The following is a 15645-nucleotide window of genomic DNA, read 5'->3' as shown; positions in this document are numbered from 1 at the left end:
CACCAACAAGCAGACAATGCTACAGACAATAAAATAAATGGTATGATACAAAAAAACACAGCTCAAACCTTAGTCTTGCCCTTTGCCTTGCTCTTCTTCGGCTTCTCTTCCTCATCATCGGCCGTCTTAGCCTTCTTGCCCTTGGCCGGAGCCTTCTTCTTCTTAGGCATACTGACATATTTATCTTTCTTCAGATCAAGTTCTTCTTCTTCGTCGTCATCCTTAATTTCATTAACAACCTCCTCCTCGTCAGATTCTTCAATGGCATCTTCGAGATCGGGCTTCTCCTTCGGTCCCTTCTTCGGCGCGACCACGTTGCTAGCCTTCATGAAGGGCATTGGGTGCGAGCGTGAGTTGTATAGACGCGTGAAAGTAGCTTTCGTCTGAGTCTCAAGTTTGATCTTGGACTCATCCATAGGGCCCAGTCCTAATTCGACCATGGCATCGAAGTCGTCGCGGGTCAGGAAGTAGTCATCCATGAAATCGATGACTGAGTCCACACTGTCCTTGCCCTCTTCCATTAGACGGCGAATCATCTTTTGCTGGAGCAACGGCATGTATTGCTGACGGATCTCGTCGCGGTTACCAGTTGTGCGAAGGCGCATGTGGCCTTGAATTTCCTTGACATATCGGGACATTTTGCCTGAGAATGATTAGACGTTGTATGAATATTTGTGAAGAAGAAATTACCGTGTTTACTGTTGTTTCCTAGCCAGCTAGTAAACGAAGCCCGTTCACTGAAGTTACCATACTGGTAGCTGGCTGGTCGGACAAAGCTGAAAATAGCATGGACGGGCATCAGACTCCACTGTTGCTGGGTTCCGTGAATCATACGGTCAACAAGATCACCGTCACTGATGCTCGAGGCGGCATTGTCAAGCAACTCAAGGGACTTCAGACGTTGTTCCTTGCCCTGATATTTGCCTGCAAGAGTGGGTTTGGTCTTAAGATAATTCTCCTGAAGCATCAGGTAGCTGAATTCGTGGTCGTTAAAATAGAGTTCGACCTTGTCGTTCAGCGTAGCCGTAGAACTTGGAGAAAACATCTGGGCACTGAGAATTTTGCTGACAATATCCCAGGGCTTGAGGATCACATGCTTCTCCCATGCCTTTGACATCTGCTTGCCTTCGTCAAAATTGAGAGTCTTCTGGTCCAGTCTGGCGGTGGACAACATGTTAATGACCTGGCGAATATCGGCATGCGTTCCTTCAATGAGGCCGTCAAGTACAGGAGGGGGGATTTTAAGGCCCTCTCGGAAGCAAATAGTGGACAGTCTTGCCCGAATCTGCTCGGCAGTCGGACGTCTGAACGGAATATCGAAGGTGACATGGTCGAACGGCTTCATTTTGGGAAGCTTTCGTTCGTTGCAGACAAGAATGATTGGAATTTTGGTCTTCTTGAGAACGGCTGCGACTGCTCCCACACCACCACGGTCACCAGCAGACATACCATCCACTTCGTCCATAATGAGTACAAGTTTCTTCTTCTCACCCTCGACCTGTTTGCCCTCTCCGGCGAAGTAGCCCTGGAGAGAGGTTGTGTCTAGAACGCCCAGGGTAGAGCTCTCGACGAGCTTCTTGCTTCGGGTGTCACTGGCGTTGGTCTCGACAATATCGTATCCCTCCAGCTTCGCGATGAGATGGGCTGCTGTAGTTTTACCAATTCCTGGGGGACCGTGAATGATGATAGCCCGGTACAGACCTGAGCCATCCTTGCCACCCTTCTTGAAATCAAACTTAGCACTGTTGTGCCAGTTCCGCAGCCAGTTCTGGATCTTCTCCACAGGAGCCTTATTACCACATATCATGTTGAGAGATGTGGGAGCATATTTCGTCGTCCACAAATCGCCGGCCGAAGTTTGCGGGCTAGACGGCTGAGGTGTCTGAGATGAGGGCGCAACAGTCTTGGGAGCCTTAGGAGTCGCAGCAGCTTTCTTTCGTTTTTCTTCCGCATCAATCTCAGCAGCCATGGCACGAACCTTATCCTCATCTGCCTTTTGCTTTTCGGCATACTTTTCGGCGGCCTTTCCATCACCACCGTTGGCGGGAAGTCGTCGGATCAATTCGAAAAGACCATTTTCGTCGATTGTCTTGATCCCGTGCTTGGCAATGGTTTCGAGCTTCTTTGGGCCTGCATCACTACCAAGGACAACAAAGCTCGTCTTCCCGCTGGGAGCTCCCGTAACCTTGCCACCATACCTCTTCACTAGCTGGGCGCCCTCGTCACGGCCGAGGGATTCCTGAACACCAGTAAAAACGAATGATAGCCCAGCAAGACAGTTTTCCTGTCCCACTGGCATCTCCGTAGACCCTGTCATCGCTGGGTCCCGGGATGCTTGTTGTCCAAATTTCCATTTCTTGGCCTCTCCCTGGGGAGGCTCAGGTGCATCCACCAGAGGGATGCTGTCAAAGATATCTTGAATCTCTTTGCTCTCCGGAGCGTCCTTGGCCTTTTTGGGTGTAGATGTAGCCTTTTGCTTCTTTGCGGGCGATGCAGCGGCCTTCTTCGGGGCCGCCTTCTTTGGTGCCTCGAATTCCTCATCTTCATCCTCGTCAAAGAGTGCCTCTGCCTTGCGTTTGCGGCCTGGTCGAGCCTTGGGGGCAGGCTCCTTGGGAAGATCTTCCATAGTCACATCGTCATCGTCACGGGAAGGTTTCTTCTGTGTCTTCTTGGCTGCAGCGGCGGGCTTAATTTCTAATAGCTCAAAGTCGCTTTCGTCGTCCTCATCTCCCATGACATAATCGTCCTCACCCTTGCCGGTCTTTCCATATTCAGTCGCAAAGATATCATCATCACCAAGTTTCTCGTCCTCAATGACCTTTGAGGCTTTCTTCGTTGACCCACGAGCGGCGGGCCGGCTCTGCTTCTCGGGTTCCGGGACGGTCTTCTTAGGTTTCGGGTTGGTGACTTTCTCTTTAGTGTCATCGGCCGGAGCCTCTGTCGTTTTGGCAGGCTTGCCCTTCTTCTTGCTGGAGGCAAAGTAGTCTGACGAAGTTGTAGGTTCACCCTTCGGCTCTTCGGGTTTCCTGTAACCGTATCAGCAAATGCAAAGGGTGCAGCTATCCGGGGACCAATGAACATACGATTGGCTTTTCGGCTTCACTTTAGGAGTTGGCTCTTTGATGGGTGCAGCATCTTCTTCATCATCGCTATCATCGACAACCTTCCTGCTGCCTGTACTCAAATTAGAATCGTATATAAAAACTGGAAAGTAAGAGCATACGCTTCTTCCGCGTGGCGGACGGGTCCTTCATCGTAGAATTCAAGTCAGCAACGGATTTCACTTGGTTTTCGAGACACCCCAGGTATAAAAGATATTTCAAGCATCATGTGTAACAAGGCAGCAACTGACCTCTTTTTTGGCCACAGGCTTCGCCGGGGCGTCGCTGGAGCCTTGACTACTCGGCTTTCCGCCAAAGAAACTCCGGATGTCAGGCATTTCGAGGCTCAAAATCACGTAGGCAGCTAGGTGTAATCAGTGATAATCTAAGGAGCGATTGGAAAAGAACCGAGCCCCGTAGCTTGCGAAGCTGCAACGGTTGCTGATAATCGTAGTGACGCGCCGGCGCGACGGGGAGACGTGACTGCTGATGTAATCACTCTGTCCACTTTGGGACTAGCGCAGCAATCGAAAAGTGCTCCGGCCGGAAGTACCGATGAGAGTCAACGTCGAGATATCCCGATTCCCCCACGAACAATGGGTCTTCAGATTAAGATGTTCGCTGGAACACTATCCGCCTGCACGCGGCCGACTCGTACGAATGATAAATCCCTGCAGACAGTTCTGGTCGACTAACAATGCGACAGTGTCGGCGCCGCTGGCCACCTTTTCTCTATCACGATGCTTCTCTACCACTTCGCCCTCGCTTGACTGGCTCACCCCGAAATTCCAAGAAAAGTCCAAGTCACCCAAGGGTCGCCCTCATGTCGCTACTGGTGGTTCGACTCGCGGAACAACAGTCGTCTGGGGAGATTTCGGATTGCGCATGAAAGACCACGACCGCCGTATGCCCGCGTCGGCATTGAAGATCGCTGAAGAGACTATTAAACGTCGGCTACGAGGAATGAACTACAAGCTCTACAAGCGTGTCAGTGCCAACATTGGTGTCTACACCAAGGGTAACGAGCAGCGTATGGGTAAGGGTAAGGGAAAGTTCGACTACTGGACTGTCCGTCTGCCTGTTAGCCGCGTCGTTTTTGAACTGAAGGGAGACGTTCACGAGAAGGTTGCCCGCGAGGCATTCAGATTGGCGGGTCACAAATTGCCAGGTATGCATGCGATGGATTGCTACAATCTACGATCTACTGCATAAGTGTATGGTTTGATATGATGCTCATTCTGTTTCATTAGGACTCTGGGAGTTCGTCAACAAGAACGATCCCCCTGTTGTCGGTATTACAAAGCTTGGAAACGGCGTTACTCTCGACTCTCTCAAGCGGGCGCGCCGAAACCCGCCCCTCGGTACCAATGACCTCGCCTCACCACCGAATAGCGTCTCCTCCAGCCCCGACTCTCCCCAATAAACATAAACAAATTCCCGTTATTTTTTCTTTCGGTGTCTGTTTGTCGTTTTGAATTCGGCTAAGCGCCCACTCCGGACCCAGGCCCATACCCCTGCTGTCTGCGGGCCTTGGCCTCTGCATCGTCCTCGTCAAGTGCTATATATTTGTACATTATCATCAGCTGTTTGCGTTTCTTTATGATCCATCGAGGCTCGGGCTCCTCTGTTGGATATCTTGTCTTGGTATTGGGAGTTTAGACAGAAGGAAAACATATTACTATTTACCTGTGCTTGGCTTTAATACCCCCATGCCCAATCTCTGTGCTTGGAGCTCCTCTTTTTGTTGAGAGTTTGGAGTATCAGTTCCCAGAGGATGGCTCACTTCGCTTTTGGTATGTTGTTGGCCTACTAGTGCCGGTTAGTTTCGGGTACTAATATAGGTCATGGTATTCATCGTGGGAACACACTACCCAATTGACCAGTCTGCTTAGATGGACTGATAGTATATTGGCGAATTGACTCGTATCTGAATCAAGCTGTTAGTCCAGAAATCTGGGGAGTGTAGTGGATTCCATACTGAGTGCTTTCTCCACCAGGTTCCATGTCAATCAGTCTCGGGTCCGTCATTTTAATATTAATATTCCGATAATTGTATGAGCTTTGATCAAGCAAGATATCATCCTACACAAGAGAAAGGACAGAAAAGCAAGCAATGATATAAGACTTTCACATGTGGTGACGGGATGTGATGACGTCGGTTCGGTCCAGAACCCTGGACAGGTTTCCCCTCAGATCTACGAGTTGATAACTTCATAGAAAGGGTTTAGTTCTCTTATGTGGGTCTTGCGGTGCCGAGACTGTTAGTTTAGTTTACAGTACATAGGCATGTGATGGAGTGGTGGAGTGGTGGAGTGATGTATGCAGCTTCCTGAGTGATCAATTATAGACGCCGGAGTCCTCATTGCCTCCATGCGCCTGTCGAAAGCGACAAGAACCGGATGTTCGGGGATTTAAAAGATTGCACAGTTTAGTAGACCATGGATTCTCAAATCCCTTGTCCTTCCACTTGGCTAGCTTATTGAAAAAAAATCGTCATTCATCTATTGTTTTGTTTGGCTGGTAGCTAGGTTTTAAAAGTCCATGCCCATCAGGTAACTATCTGGCTATTAGTATCGGTCTTGGTTGTGCTGTTGGCCAGAACTTACCTTTCATAGATGCGCATGAACTTGGCCACAAATGCTTCGAGGTGGAAGATAACTTTCTGTATAAAAGGTAAGTATAAATGTACACACCTGATACGAAGATATAGCAGTGCTTACGCTTCCCAGCTTGATGCGGTGTTCGTAGAAGGCAGACCATTTAATAACGTCTGGCTTGAGCGCATCGTCGACACGTGCAACAAGCTTGAATGTCAAGGTCTATAATCACGGATTAGTATCTGAACAAGATTCGAGTCAAAGAAATACATACCTTCAAAATAGTCGTGGGAGGAATGCAATGGGTCAAAAGATCATAAAGACGTGAGCGAACCTGCAACAAGCGAGCCGGTGATCTTTCAGCCAGGATTTCATCGGCCGTAAGAGTAACAAGAGCCTCCCAATCCGGAGGTGGAATGAGAGTCTTGTCCGTAACTTTTTCACTAACCACCAGAGACATCAGTATCAAACCCCAAGTTAGAGACGGATTGGCAACATACTTTTGCGCATGAATCGACTCAAACATAAGCAGCGCTCGGCGAAGATTCCGCCCACTCTCCTTCGCAATCCTCAAATGAAGCCCCTCGGCCTCAGCCCACCCCTCCCTCTTCGCAGCACCGCCAAGCACGGCACAAATATCCTTTTCCGTAGGCGCAGCAACCCTGACCAGCAGGGTTCGAGAACGAATAGGAGCAATGATATTGGAAGTACTGTTGGCCAAGAGAATCAACCGCAAATTAGGACTGTACTTCTCCATAGTCCGTCTGAGAGCTGCCTGAGCATCGCGCGTGAGGTGGTCAGCCTCGTTGATAACAACGACCTTGAAACGCTGCTTCGCTCCCAGATCGACCTGCTGCGTCTGAGCAACTTCTTTCAGCAATTCTTGTACAACGACTCGGTCGTAGTTTCCGACGTCGGCAGGTGTGATTTCGAGATGGTAGACTGAGGAGACGATGTTGAATTCTAGTTTGCGGTTGCTGGTTGTCTGGAAGATTCTGGCGTCGATCTTGATCTTTTCGACTCCGGGCCCGTACAGTTCTTTCAGTGTTGCGATTATCCGTGTCTTCTTTCCCGCTCCTGAGGGCCCGTAGACCAGTAGATGGGGGAAGTCTCCACTTTGAGCCTGTTGTGTAGCGCTTGTTAGAGCTGTCGTGTTTCGCGGCGAGATTCTCTTACCAGTGAGCGCAGGCGATCAGAGAGGTCGGGGTGGTATGTGAGGGCATCGAGAGTGCGTGGCCGCAGCTTATCAACGAGGAGAGCCATTTTCGTCTCTGTGGATGTGTCGAGTGAAGTGTCGGAGAGCTGGGTGGTTTTTTCGATAGAGGATGCGGACTGGAAAACGCGTCGGGACACGCGCCCAATTAATGCCTGGTCCGTGCACGCTCCGATATGCAAGAGCTACAGCTACTAGATTCAGTACAGGCTAGAAGGACACAATTACACATGAAAATTGAGCAATATATACAGCTGGATATATCTTAGGCATCTAATTGCCTTCCGCCAAACTCCGAGATGTATGATACATGCAAAATTTGTTCCAAGAGATGAGAAGAATACAAGAAGCCAAACACAACATCATATAATGTTCAATGCTCAAGTCTATACTGCATTGCAAGCCTGATCAAAAGAACTGTCCTTGGAAAGTGTTTATCATGAAGCAATGGGCTTGAGAACACCATTGTCATCATACTTGGCTTCTATCATGGGGTCAGTCCAGCCCAAACAACAAGCGTTTGCAAAACTTACTGAAGAAAGTATATGACAGGGTAATAGTATCAATTCCCTTCATATTAGGATCCGTCGCAAAGTCAGGATCAATGAAGAAGAACACCGGCATATCAACCGACTCGCCCGCATTGAGCTTCTGCTCCTCAAAGCAGAAACACTGGATCTTACTGAAATACGGCGCAACTTGCCCCGGCGTGACACTGTACGTTGCAACTCCAATGATATCATTCGGGCCCTTATTCGTTGCCGTATAGAATGCCAGAGCTGTCTCGCCCGGCAGCACGCGGACCTCGCGCTGCTGTGGTGTGAACTTCCAGGGGAGAACGTCAGATACGGATCCGTTGAATGTGATTCGGAGACGGCGGGAGTCTGTCACTGGTGTTACGCGCCCTGCGGTATCGCCGTCGCCGTTGCGGTGGGTGAGGATGGGTTGGCCGCCCCAGCCGGTTTGTTGACAGATCTGCAATTGGGTATTAGTCTGAGCCTCACCTTGTATATTTGGTTTATGAGCGATTGAGCCATGGGTTTACGAACCATTTTGTAAAGAGGGACGGATCCATATGCCAGTGCAACGGTTCCGAGGATGAGACTGACAGTATAGTACCTGGTCGGCAACTCCGTTAGCTTGTGCATTATCTCAAGTTTAGGCCTCAACGGGTCTCACAATGTAGAGGTATTGCGCTTTTGCGATTCCGGGGTATTAAAAGGTGCGGATGATCCTTGGTGCTTTGCTTGGAGCACGGAATTCCTCGAGAAGTACCTCCGCTCCAAGTTAAAAACATTCTTTCGGAGGTAAATTGATCGCTGGGGAATTGCCCCCGTTAGTGTTGAGCGTCCCCATGAGGGGAGTAATCGTGAAAACATGGTGTTTGTGGAGTAAGAACAATCAGATGTTGAGTCTCAAGATGTGCAGTTATCCCCAACACGTGATGCCTTATCGATAAGCCCTGCATGGTGCCATATCGATGCTGCATTTATTGATTCCCATCTACGGAGTACCATTGGACTATTTGAATGATAATCTGCTAAATTGATGCTTGTTCTAATAGAACTGTGTCCTTGGTCTCGATTTGATCAGAAATGCAAATTATACAAATCGGTTGGTAGCAAATCTGGTCACATTTCGCTGAGCCTTGGGGTATATATCGGCGCATCTATTACAACTATGTCTGAGATGACCTCATGAAAGTCGCCTCAAGAAGCTCAGAATAGTACTCGAGATTGTCTAAAAATATAATTTATTAAATGAGTTTGATTGAATGTGGAAGGCTCCGCCATGATGAAGCATTAAAGTCATAACGATGCAAGGTGAATAATGATACAAGGTAGCACCCCGAAAAGCAGTCTGAAGTCTAGAACAAAAGAATAATCATGAGACATTGAGGTATAGGCCTCAAAAAGCCTAGTTCAAAACGCTATTAGTGATGCGGCCAAAGACTCCTCGAACCATGCTGGGCCGCTCTCGAAGGCAAGTGATGAGAATGGCAGCGCTGACAGCAAATGCAAAGCGCTCTCGGTATTGATACTGTATACAAGTCAGCACGCGCTCATGACTCTGGACTCGTCATAAGTCCAGTCTCGGGGCGTCGAGAAGGGGGGCCGGGGGTGTAACCCTGCTGCGAGGGTCCGATGCATACATACTTTTTTATCATACAACCGTGGCAAGACCGTGGCGGCTGCCCGGGGTGCCACAAATAGTGCCAACTCTTGTCTCTTCCGCGCCTTCTCGACCAATGCACTCCAGCCACACATGAGACATCCCGCTCCCACACAAAGGCCGGAGTCCCACATCAATGGGGTGACGGTCTTCGGATCGAATATCTTGGGACCGAGTCGTGTCCGAGCAAGACAGACAGAGTAGTAGAAGAGGGTCACAAATGAGGCTAGGAAGGTGGAAGATCGGGCAGCATCAAAAATAGCCCGTCGGAGAGCAGCAGCAGACTTCATCCCCCGTAGACGGAAGACAATCTGGAGCGGGATATAGGTTGCGCAGGCGAACTTAAAGGTTCTGGCAAAGCGGTACAAAGCATGTTTCTCACAACTAGGGCCGCAGCCCATGTGGACCATTTCGCAGGGGATTGGAACTGTCTTGGCTGGGTCTCCCCAAGCCTCTGGCCAGTCATAGTCATTGCACATAGGCTTGAGGAGAGGTGCTTGACCTGTATCCTTTCCATATACAAAGACACCTCGTCGAGCACGGCGTAGAGCCTCGATTAAGCGCGAGTCCACCTGAGCGGCTTCCCCGATCCATTTCTCATATGTCCTGGGCAGTCTCTCTGGGAGGTAAAACCAGGCCCACATGACGATGGCTGCACTCGTGGCAAATACTCCTGCATCCGCTAACCCAGGGACAAAGGTTTCGACAACAGTCCACCGGTTCTGGGCCTTGCGGTGGCGGGACCAGTGATTCCATGCAACACATGCGATGACATCCACGGCTCTTGTAACTGAAAAGATGGTAAGGTCCATTGTCCTCCCCGCGAGCTCTGGGCGGTGATGCTCAAGCGGATTGGCCCCAGCTTCACTGGAGTCATGTTCCTGGTCTGTAGATTCCCGTTCAGTCGACTCCCGCTGAAACCTGACAGCCTCTGTCCGAAGACAAATGCGGTTTCTGTTGATAAGTTGGAAACTGAACCATCCCGATAGAAAGGCTGCAGCAAATCGAATCAAGCGATCGAGCTTTTTAGAAATTTGAACATCACCTCTGGCAAGTCCTACAGGGATCAACGCACATAGGCGATACAATCCTATCGGTAGCAAAGTTGAGCCGCCTGCCAAGGCCGCACAAAATGTTGGGAAACTGTTCACACGCAGTGGACCAGTCAAAACTTGAACTAGCTACTCTCACGGTCAGCGACAGCTCCAGTTGCACATATCAGTTTGAAACATGACCGCAACCCGACGCCACGGATCACATCTGCGTACCTCTTGAAGTTTCTGCTGTGCAGTCCAATCTTGCCTGGCCAGACGGCGAACATACGATACCAACCTCGGAGTCACCGATGACAGGTACCCGAGCGCGTAGGCGCGAAGAAGGCTACAGTAACAGTCAGCAAGGGAGCGAGAATTTAGGGTAACAGGACTCACGGGTTCACTGCCCGGTTTCTTCTCGGGAGCACACGTTCCATACTGGAAACCTTCAGGCCCAGAAGGAGGGCACCATCACAGCCGAACTAATGAGAATGTCAGCCGTTGAACAATGATCAGCCCAATGAGAAAACCCCGGGAGCCTACAATTGTGCCTCCCGAAAATTGGGTAGTATTCTCCGGGAAACCTGACACCTGCACGATCGTTTTGATCGTGGAGCCGTGTAACGTTCCTTAAGTGTGTTGTGGGCTCGACGGACCTCGGTTGGCAGAGAGCCCCAGTTCCCAGGGGGAAGCAAAGAAGACGATCATCCGGCTTGTTCGGACGATAGTCGGGATTGCGGGGCCTCAAGGGCCCACGGATGATTTAATTGTGAGACCAATAGGAATGAATGAGAATGCCAAAAACAAGAACCGCACTGACCCAATAATGGGTGTTTCTGCAGACCAGTCGAGAGGTGCAGGAAGTAGCATGTAAGTCACCAAAATGGTTGAGAGACATGCACAGTACACAAAAGATGAACGAATCAATCCGGCACAGATCACGGGGTCTCCGTTCCCCGGAAGTACAGCTCTCCCCGGAGATACTTACAGATACAAGTCAATACAGTAAAAAGCCACTGTGGACCCCTCTGTGCGGCTGTCATTTCTGTATTGTTGGTACTGTTACGTCAGTTGAATTTTGCATGTGATCCTATGAACCTCCACCTCTTCCCCGGAGTGACTCTCAACACACATTCTTTCTCTTCTCTTCTGCTCACTCTCTCTCACTTGCTTCTACTTCTCTTGTCCTTGCGCAACTACTATCGCTATCCCATAAACCTATACTTCCCTCGTTAGTGGAGTCGACGATCCTCAGGAACTTTATCGCATAGCGCATACTTCAGATTGGACCGAGGCATGCCACTTGCGTCTTGGTCCGCGCTACTCTTCATTTGAGAGTAGCAGATACCCCGTTATAAAGACTATCGATAGCGCTCTTTTTTCACAATGGATGGTCATGGGACTGAAGTTCAGACTGGACGCACATCACCCCCGTCTGGACCCTTTGGATGTGAGTGATTCTGTGATGCACCATGAAATACCCGCTAACAGGAGATTAGATTCCTTCCTCTCCCCCATGGATACCCCATTCGAACAAGCACCCGCTCTTCCCCCGGGTCCCTCTCTCCTTGATGATAATGAATCCAACATGCTCGACAACTTCTTTACTACCATGAATGCGAATCACTTTACGAATGACTTTTGGATGAGACAAGAACATAAATCTGGGGCACCCAACTTCGACTGGTCTGGCGAACTGCCTCCGAACTTCGAAGGATCGACCACCTCCTTATCACAACCATCCTTTCAGCAGCATGGACTAGGCAAAACAAATGGAGGATCGATGTCTGGAAATCCTACAGGCCAGGACATATTCGCAGCAGCATCCATGCTATATCAAAGTGGCCTTAACGGGCAAGGTATCGGGTCCACATTAGCGCAGCAGGCTTTTGCAGGACACCCCATGCCGCAAAATGGAACTCACATAAGGAATGATTCACAAGCCGGAAATCTCGGGCAGGGACCGGGTACTTCTCCGTCTCGGGCTGACGTGCCCACTGGATATCATACATCAGAGATGTTTTTCGACGTGCGAGATCCCATCCCAGCCGATCAGCATCCTTCAAGAAAGGTCCGCAGTCTCCGCTGGGGCTCAGATGTTGGTTTTATGGATCAAGGCTACCTTCGCCCACCTGATCAGCCTGATGAAGAACAACGGACAAAGGACCTGCTAGATCATCTGGGATGCTTTGAAACACAGAGCAGTGCCGCCAACACACGAGCTCCCAGTCCAGAACGGACGGTCGGCGGCCCTGTCCACCGGAATTCCTTTGCCTCACAGCCCATTAGTTCAATCCCAGACGATAGCCTACAGGCCCGCAAACGACCACGAACTATGAAAGAAGAGGGCGACTCCGACGAAGAGGACGGAAGACCCCATTCCCGAAAATCCAGAGGATCTATCAGTAAAGGACGCCGAGTGTCAACAGACATGTCTCGGAAAGTTCGTATCCAACCAGGATCAAAAGCTGCACGAGAGAACCTCTCTGAAGAGCAGAAGAGGACAAACCACATCCTTTCAGAACAGAAGCGCCGAAACCTCATCCGCCAGGGGTTCGAAGATCTATGTACCCTTGTGCCGGGGCTCAGAGGCGGCGGCTTCAGCAAGAGTGCCATGCTCACTTCCGCTGCTGATTGGCTTGAAGAGCTTCTACAGGGGAATGATATCCTTCAACGCCAACTACATGAGCTCAAAGGCATCAGTGGCTTGGTAATGCCAAGATGATAGCCCATGGCAGCTTTTTAAACATATAATCTGGATAGCTCTGTCTCTTGCAACGGGGCTTGCAAGTGTTTCAGCGGGTTGGGGAGGACCGGCGCGGTTGGCGTTCATTTCGCAGTCCTGGTGACAAGATACCATTTCTTTCTGGTCTACATTCTCTGGCTTTCTATTTGCCACCGTTGATAATATCACATTACCTTCGGTTGGTTGGCATCGATACCCTAGTGCATAATTCGATTTTTATGAGTTGAACAATACCTTAATCTTGATATACCTGTTGTCTTATGGAGAGTACTTTGAATGCCACATATAAGATAAATATCGTGGTTGGTCTTGTTGTACCTACCATTGACTCCATTCTATGATCATATTAAGTTTAAAGGAATAAGTTGGGTTGCAAACGAAAATGGACTCAACAACTAAATCAAGTACATGCATGCAATCTTATAATATTCGACAAGAGACCACCACAGGCTTAACCCGTCACACCTTGAAACCCACAGTAATACCTCAATCATCGCCAGGGACCGGGTACATGAAACGCCAATGCTGTTGCCTTAATATCTTGGTCAACTGGATACTCCTCAACTCTCTACTTTTTGAAGGGAGCACTTGGTGTTCCGGCCACCTGAGCTCTCGCTGATCCTCCTGTGTAAGTGGCAACAAACGCAAGAGCCAGGTAATTCTGATCTTCCGCGCCTCTAAATGCTGCAGAATGATCTTGATTATTGGATACCGATGATGGCGCGCAGCTAACCCCAGCGCAGTGGTGAATTTGGATTTGCCGGATTGGAACAGGCCTTGCAGCGGGTCTGCGCCATGTTCGAGGAGGAGTTTGACAGTTTCATGGCAGCTGTGTATGACGGCACAGTGGAGGATTGGCATGCCCCTGTTGGGGAGTCCTCGCTCGGTTAAGGTCTTCGCAGGTAAGGGCTGCATTGGGTCGAAGCCTTTTTCAAGAAATAGCTTGACTTTCTGGGGGTTGTCTTGCGGGACGGGGGAACCTTTCTCGAGGATGCATTTTAATGCTTTTTGACAAGCATCATCTGTGGGCACGAAGTTCACTTCTGGTCGAGCGAGCAGCAGTGGTGCTAGTCTGTAATCGCAAGTTGCGATTCCATATTCGAAAAGGGTCATGTATGATGCATCGGGATATCTCCAGCTAAATCCCGGAGATTTTGTAGATTTCGAATGTAAATTGAGATTGAACCTGTCTAAAACTGACAGCCATGTGTTCAATGTTGTTCTACTGAAGCCCGAAAAGGCACATTGCAAATAGTCTCTCACGTGCTCGGCGTTGATGTGGTCGAGAGCACCGAGCTCCAGGAAGACGTCCCAAGATTCCAGGTCGATTCTGAACCCGAGCAGCTTCTGCCACGTGGTTTCGGTGATGTATTTGACATGGTTTCGGAGGAGGGTTGTAAGAAGAGGAATGTCTCGTCTCTTCTTCGCGTCAATGACCACGTCTTTTAGCTCGGACAATATGTGCGATGATACCTGCGGGTATCTCTGCAGAAAGATTTCGAACCAGAGCCCGTGCCTTTTTATTATCGTCTCACAAACCTGAGCCAGCAGATGTGCGGATTTCTGAGCGATACAATCGATTAAAAATAGTAGGTCTTCAGAGGTTTCCCTGGCCAATTTGTCAAACGAAAAGAATGTATGAAGTGCCTTTGAAAAGTCAGGTTGTAGTATGAGATATTGGCAGATATTATCAGCATGTCGGCTTTCCATCAGATGCTGTATGGCTTCTCTGTTGGAGATTTTTATAGCAAGGACCAACAGGGACGACAGATGTTTCAGATCAGGACCGAGTGCCTCTGGACCGGTCATATCGCAGAAATGAGTGCACATTGCCGAAAGATCAAGTCGCTGGTAGAGAAGTGCCGTTGCATCGGTCTTGATGCACAGTAGAGATAGCCATAGGCCGGGATAGATTTGTTCAAGCTTTGGATGTTCTTTCACATCTAACAGGAAGCTCACCACACCTACATGATTTTGATGGGCAGCCACAAAAATGACCGGGAAAAGCTCACTGTTCGCATTGGCACCCTGGCTAAGAAGGTACTGGACGATTTCCACAGAGCCATTTGCAGCTGCAATCCACAAAGGCGTGCAATATTCCATAGGATGAAACAACTGGACGAATCTGGCCACGTGCAATTGACGAGCAACTCGGGATAATGAATGAATGTCGCATTTTTGCTCCTCAATGGCAAGTCTGACTGCTTCCAGGGATCTCAGCTCCACAGCAGAGATGACAGGAGAAAGCCCAGCAGGAATCTGAATCTGCACTGGTGCAACTTGTCCCACCGTGACACATCTACGCGAGATCAGGAATTCTCTCAAGCTGATCAAGTAGTCTCGGATTAAGAATTGATTCCGAGATACAGCTAGGTCAAGAAGCGAAGGCGAGCCTTCTTTTGGTTGACTTTTCAGAACCAATGGGCAGATGGTGAGCAACACCTTGACAACCCTCGATTGACCCGTAGTCACAGCCTTAGCACAGGCTGCTCTAGCAAAGACTACATCTCTGAGAAGGCTGTTGCAGTGCAGGTAATTTCGCAACCGATTTTCGTTGCCAGGAGCCAATAGCTCTTTCAATTCCCGTACGATGGTGATGGGCTTCACAGATTTGGTTTTATGCGGACGTGGAGGCTCTCTGTAGATGGGACGAAGATGCTGGAACGCCTGTCTCATAGCCTCAAACTCCGAGTCATACTCCAGATATCCAACAACCATGTAGAGAAGCTCGGGCGGTAGAGACAAAAGCGACATCATGGATGGTTGAGAGGAACTCGAGTTT

At 49.5% G+C, this 15645-nt stretch overlaps 7 protein-coding genes across 7 annotated transcripts; 2 read left to right on the top strand and 5 right to left on the bottom strand.

The window, feature by feature from the left end:
* Nucleotides 1–62: 62 nt before the first annotated feature.
* N7508_000127 (replication factor C subunit 1) lies at nucleotides 63–3439 on the bottom strand (the record flags this gene model as incomplete). The annotated part of the gene is made up of 5 exons (XM_058458212.1): nucleotides 63–643; nucleotides 691–3026; nucleotides 3084–3174; nucleotides 3224–3248; nucleotides 3353–3439. The coding sequence occupies 5 exons, from the start codon at nucleotides 3437–3439 to the stop codon at nucleotides 63–65; spliced, it is 3120 nt and encodes a 1039-aa protein (XP_058324434.1).
* A 258-nt stretch (nucleotides 3440–3697) lies between these two features.
* On the top strand, nucleotides 3698–4524 carry N7508_000126 (mitochondrial 54S ribosomal protein uL16m; the record flags this gene model as incomplete). Its single annotated transcript, XM_058458211.1, has 3 exons — nucleotides 3698–3755; nucleotides 3808–4269; nucleotides 4352–4524. 3 exons carry the CDS (start codon nucleotides 3698–3700, stop codon nucleotides 4522–4524), a joined length of 693 nt encoding a protein of 230 aa, XP_058324433.1.
* A 58-nt stretch (nucleotides 4525–4582) lies between these two features.
* On the bottom strand, nucleotides 4583–5129 carry N7508_000125 (uncharacterized protein; the record flags this gene model as incomplete). The annotated part of the gene is made up of 4 exons (XM_058458210.1): nucleotides 4583–4659; nucleotides 4788–4910; nucleotides 4970–5028; nucleotides 5080–5129. 4 exons carry the CDS (start codon nucleotides 5127–5129, stop codon nucleotides 4583–4585), a joined length of 309 nt encoding a protein of 102 aa, XP_058324432.1.
* Nucleotides 5130–5632: 503 nt separating this feature from the next.
* N7508_000124 (replication factor C subunit 5) lies at nucleotides 5633–6961 on the bottom strand (the record flags this gene model as incomplete). The annotated part of the gene is made up of 6 exons (XM_058458209.1): nucleotides 5633–5657; nucleotides 5708–5763; nucleotides 5822–5920; nucleotides 5973–6141; nucleotides 6199–6821; nucleotides 6875–6961. 6 exons carry the CDS (start codon nucleotides 6959–6961, stop codon nucleotides 5633–5635), a joined length of 1059 nt encoding a protein of 352 aa, XP_058324431.1.
* A 387-nt stretch (nucleotides 6962–7348) lies between these two features.
* On the bottom strand, nucleotides 7349–10554 carry N7508_000123 (cytochrome c oxidase assembly protein; the record flags this gene model as incomplete). Its single annotated transcript, XM_058458208.1, has 8 exons — nucleotides 7349–7395; nucleotides 7445–7886; nucleotides 7961–8030; nucleotides 8091–8230; nucleotides 8841–8951; nucleotides 9068–10264; nucleotides 10352–10463; nucleotides 10514–10554. The coding sequence occupies 8 exons, from the start codon at nucleotides 10552–10554 to the stop codon at nucleotides 7349–7351; spliced, it is 2160 nt and encodes a 719-aa protein (XP_058324430.1).
* A 949-nt stretch (nucleotides 10555–11503) lies between these two features.
* N7508_000122 (basic helix-loop-helix domain-containing protein) lies at nucleotides 11504–12842 on the top strand (the record flags this gene model as incomplete). Its single annotated transcript, XM_058458207.1, has 2 exons — nucleotides 11504–11567; nucleotides 11617–12842. 2 exons carry the CDS (start codon nucleotides 11504–11506, stop codon nucleotides 12840–12842), a joined length of 1290 nt encoding a protein of 429 aa, XP_058324429.1.
* A 507-nt stretch (nucleotides 12843–13349) lies between these two features.
* N7508_000121 (uncharacterized protein) lies at nucleotides 13350–15620 on the bottom strand (the record flags this gene model as incomplete). Its single annotated transcript, XM_058458206.1, has 1 exon — nucleotides 13350–15620. The coding sequence occupies one exon, from the start codon at nucleotides 15618–15620 to the stop codon at nucleotides 13350–13352; it is 2271 nt and encodes a 756-aa protein (XP_058324428.1).
* Nucleotides 15621–15645: the final 25 nt, after the last annotated feature.

The sequence above is a fragment of the Penicillium antarcticum genome (assembly GCF_028974205.1).
Source record: "Penicillium antarcticum strain IBT 31339 chromosome Unknown utg000001l_segment0_segment0, whole genome shotgun sequence".
NCBI classification, from domain to species: domain Eukaryota; kingdom Fungi; phylum Ascomycota; class Eurotiomycetes; order Eurotiales; family Aspergillaceae; genus Penicillium; species Penicillium antarcticum.
Note: the sequence above shows the minus strand (reverse complement) of the source record. Positions and strands in the feature narration are given on the sequence as shown.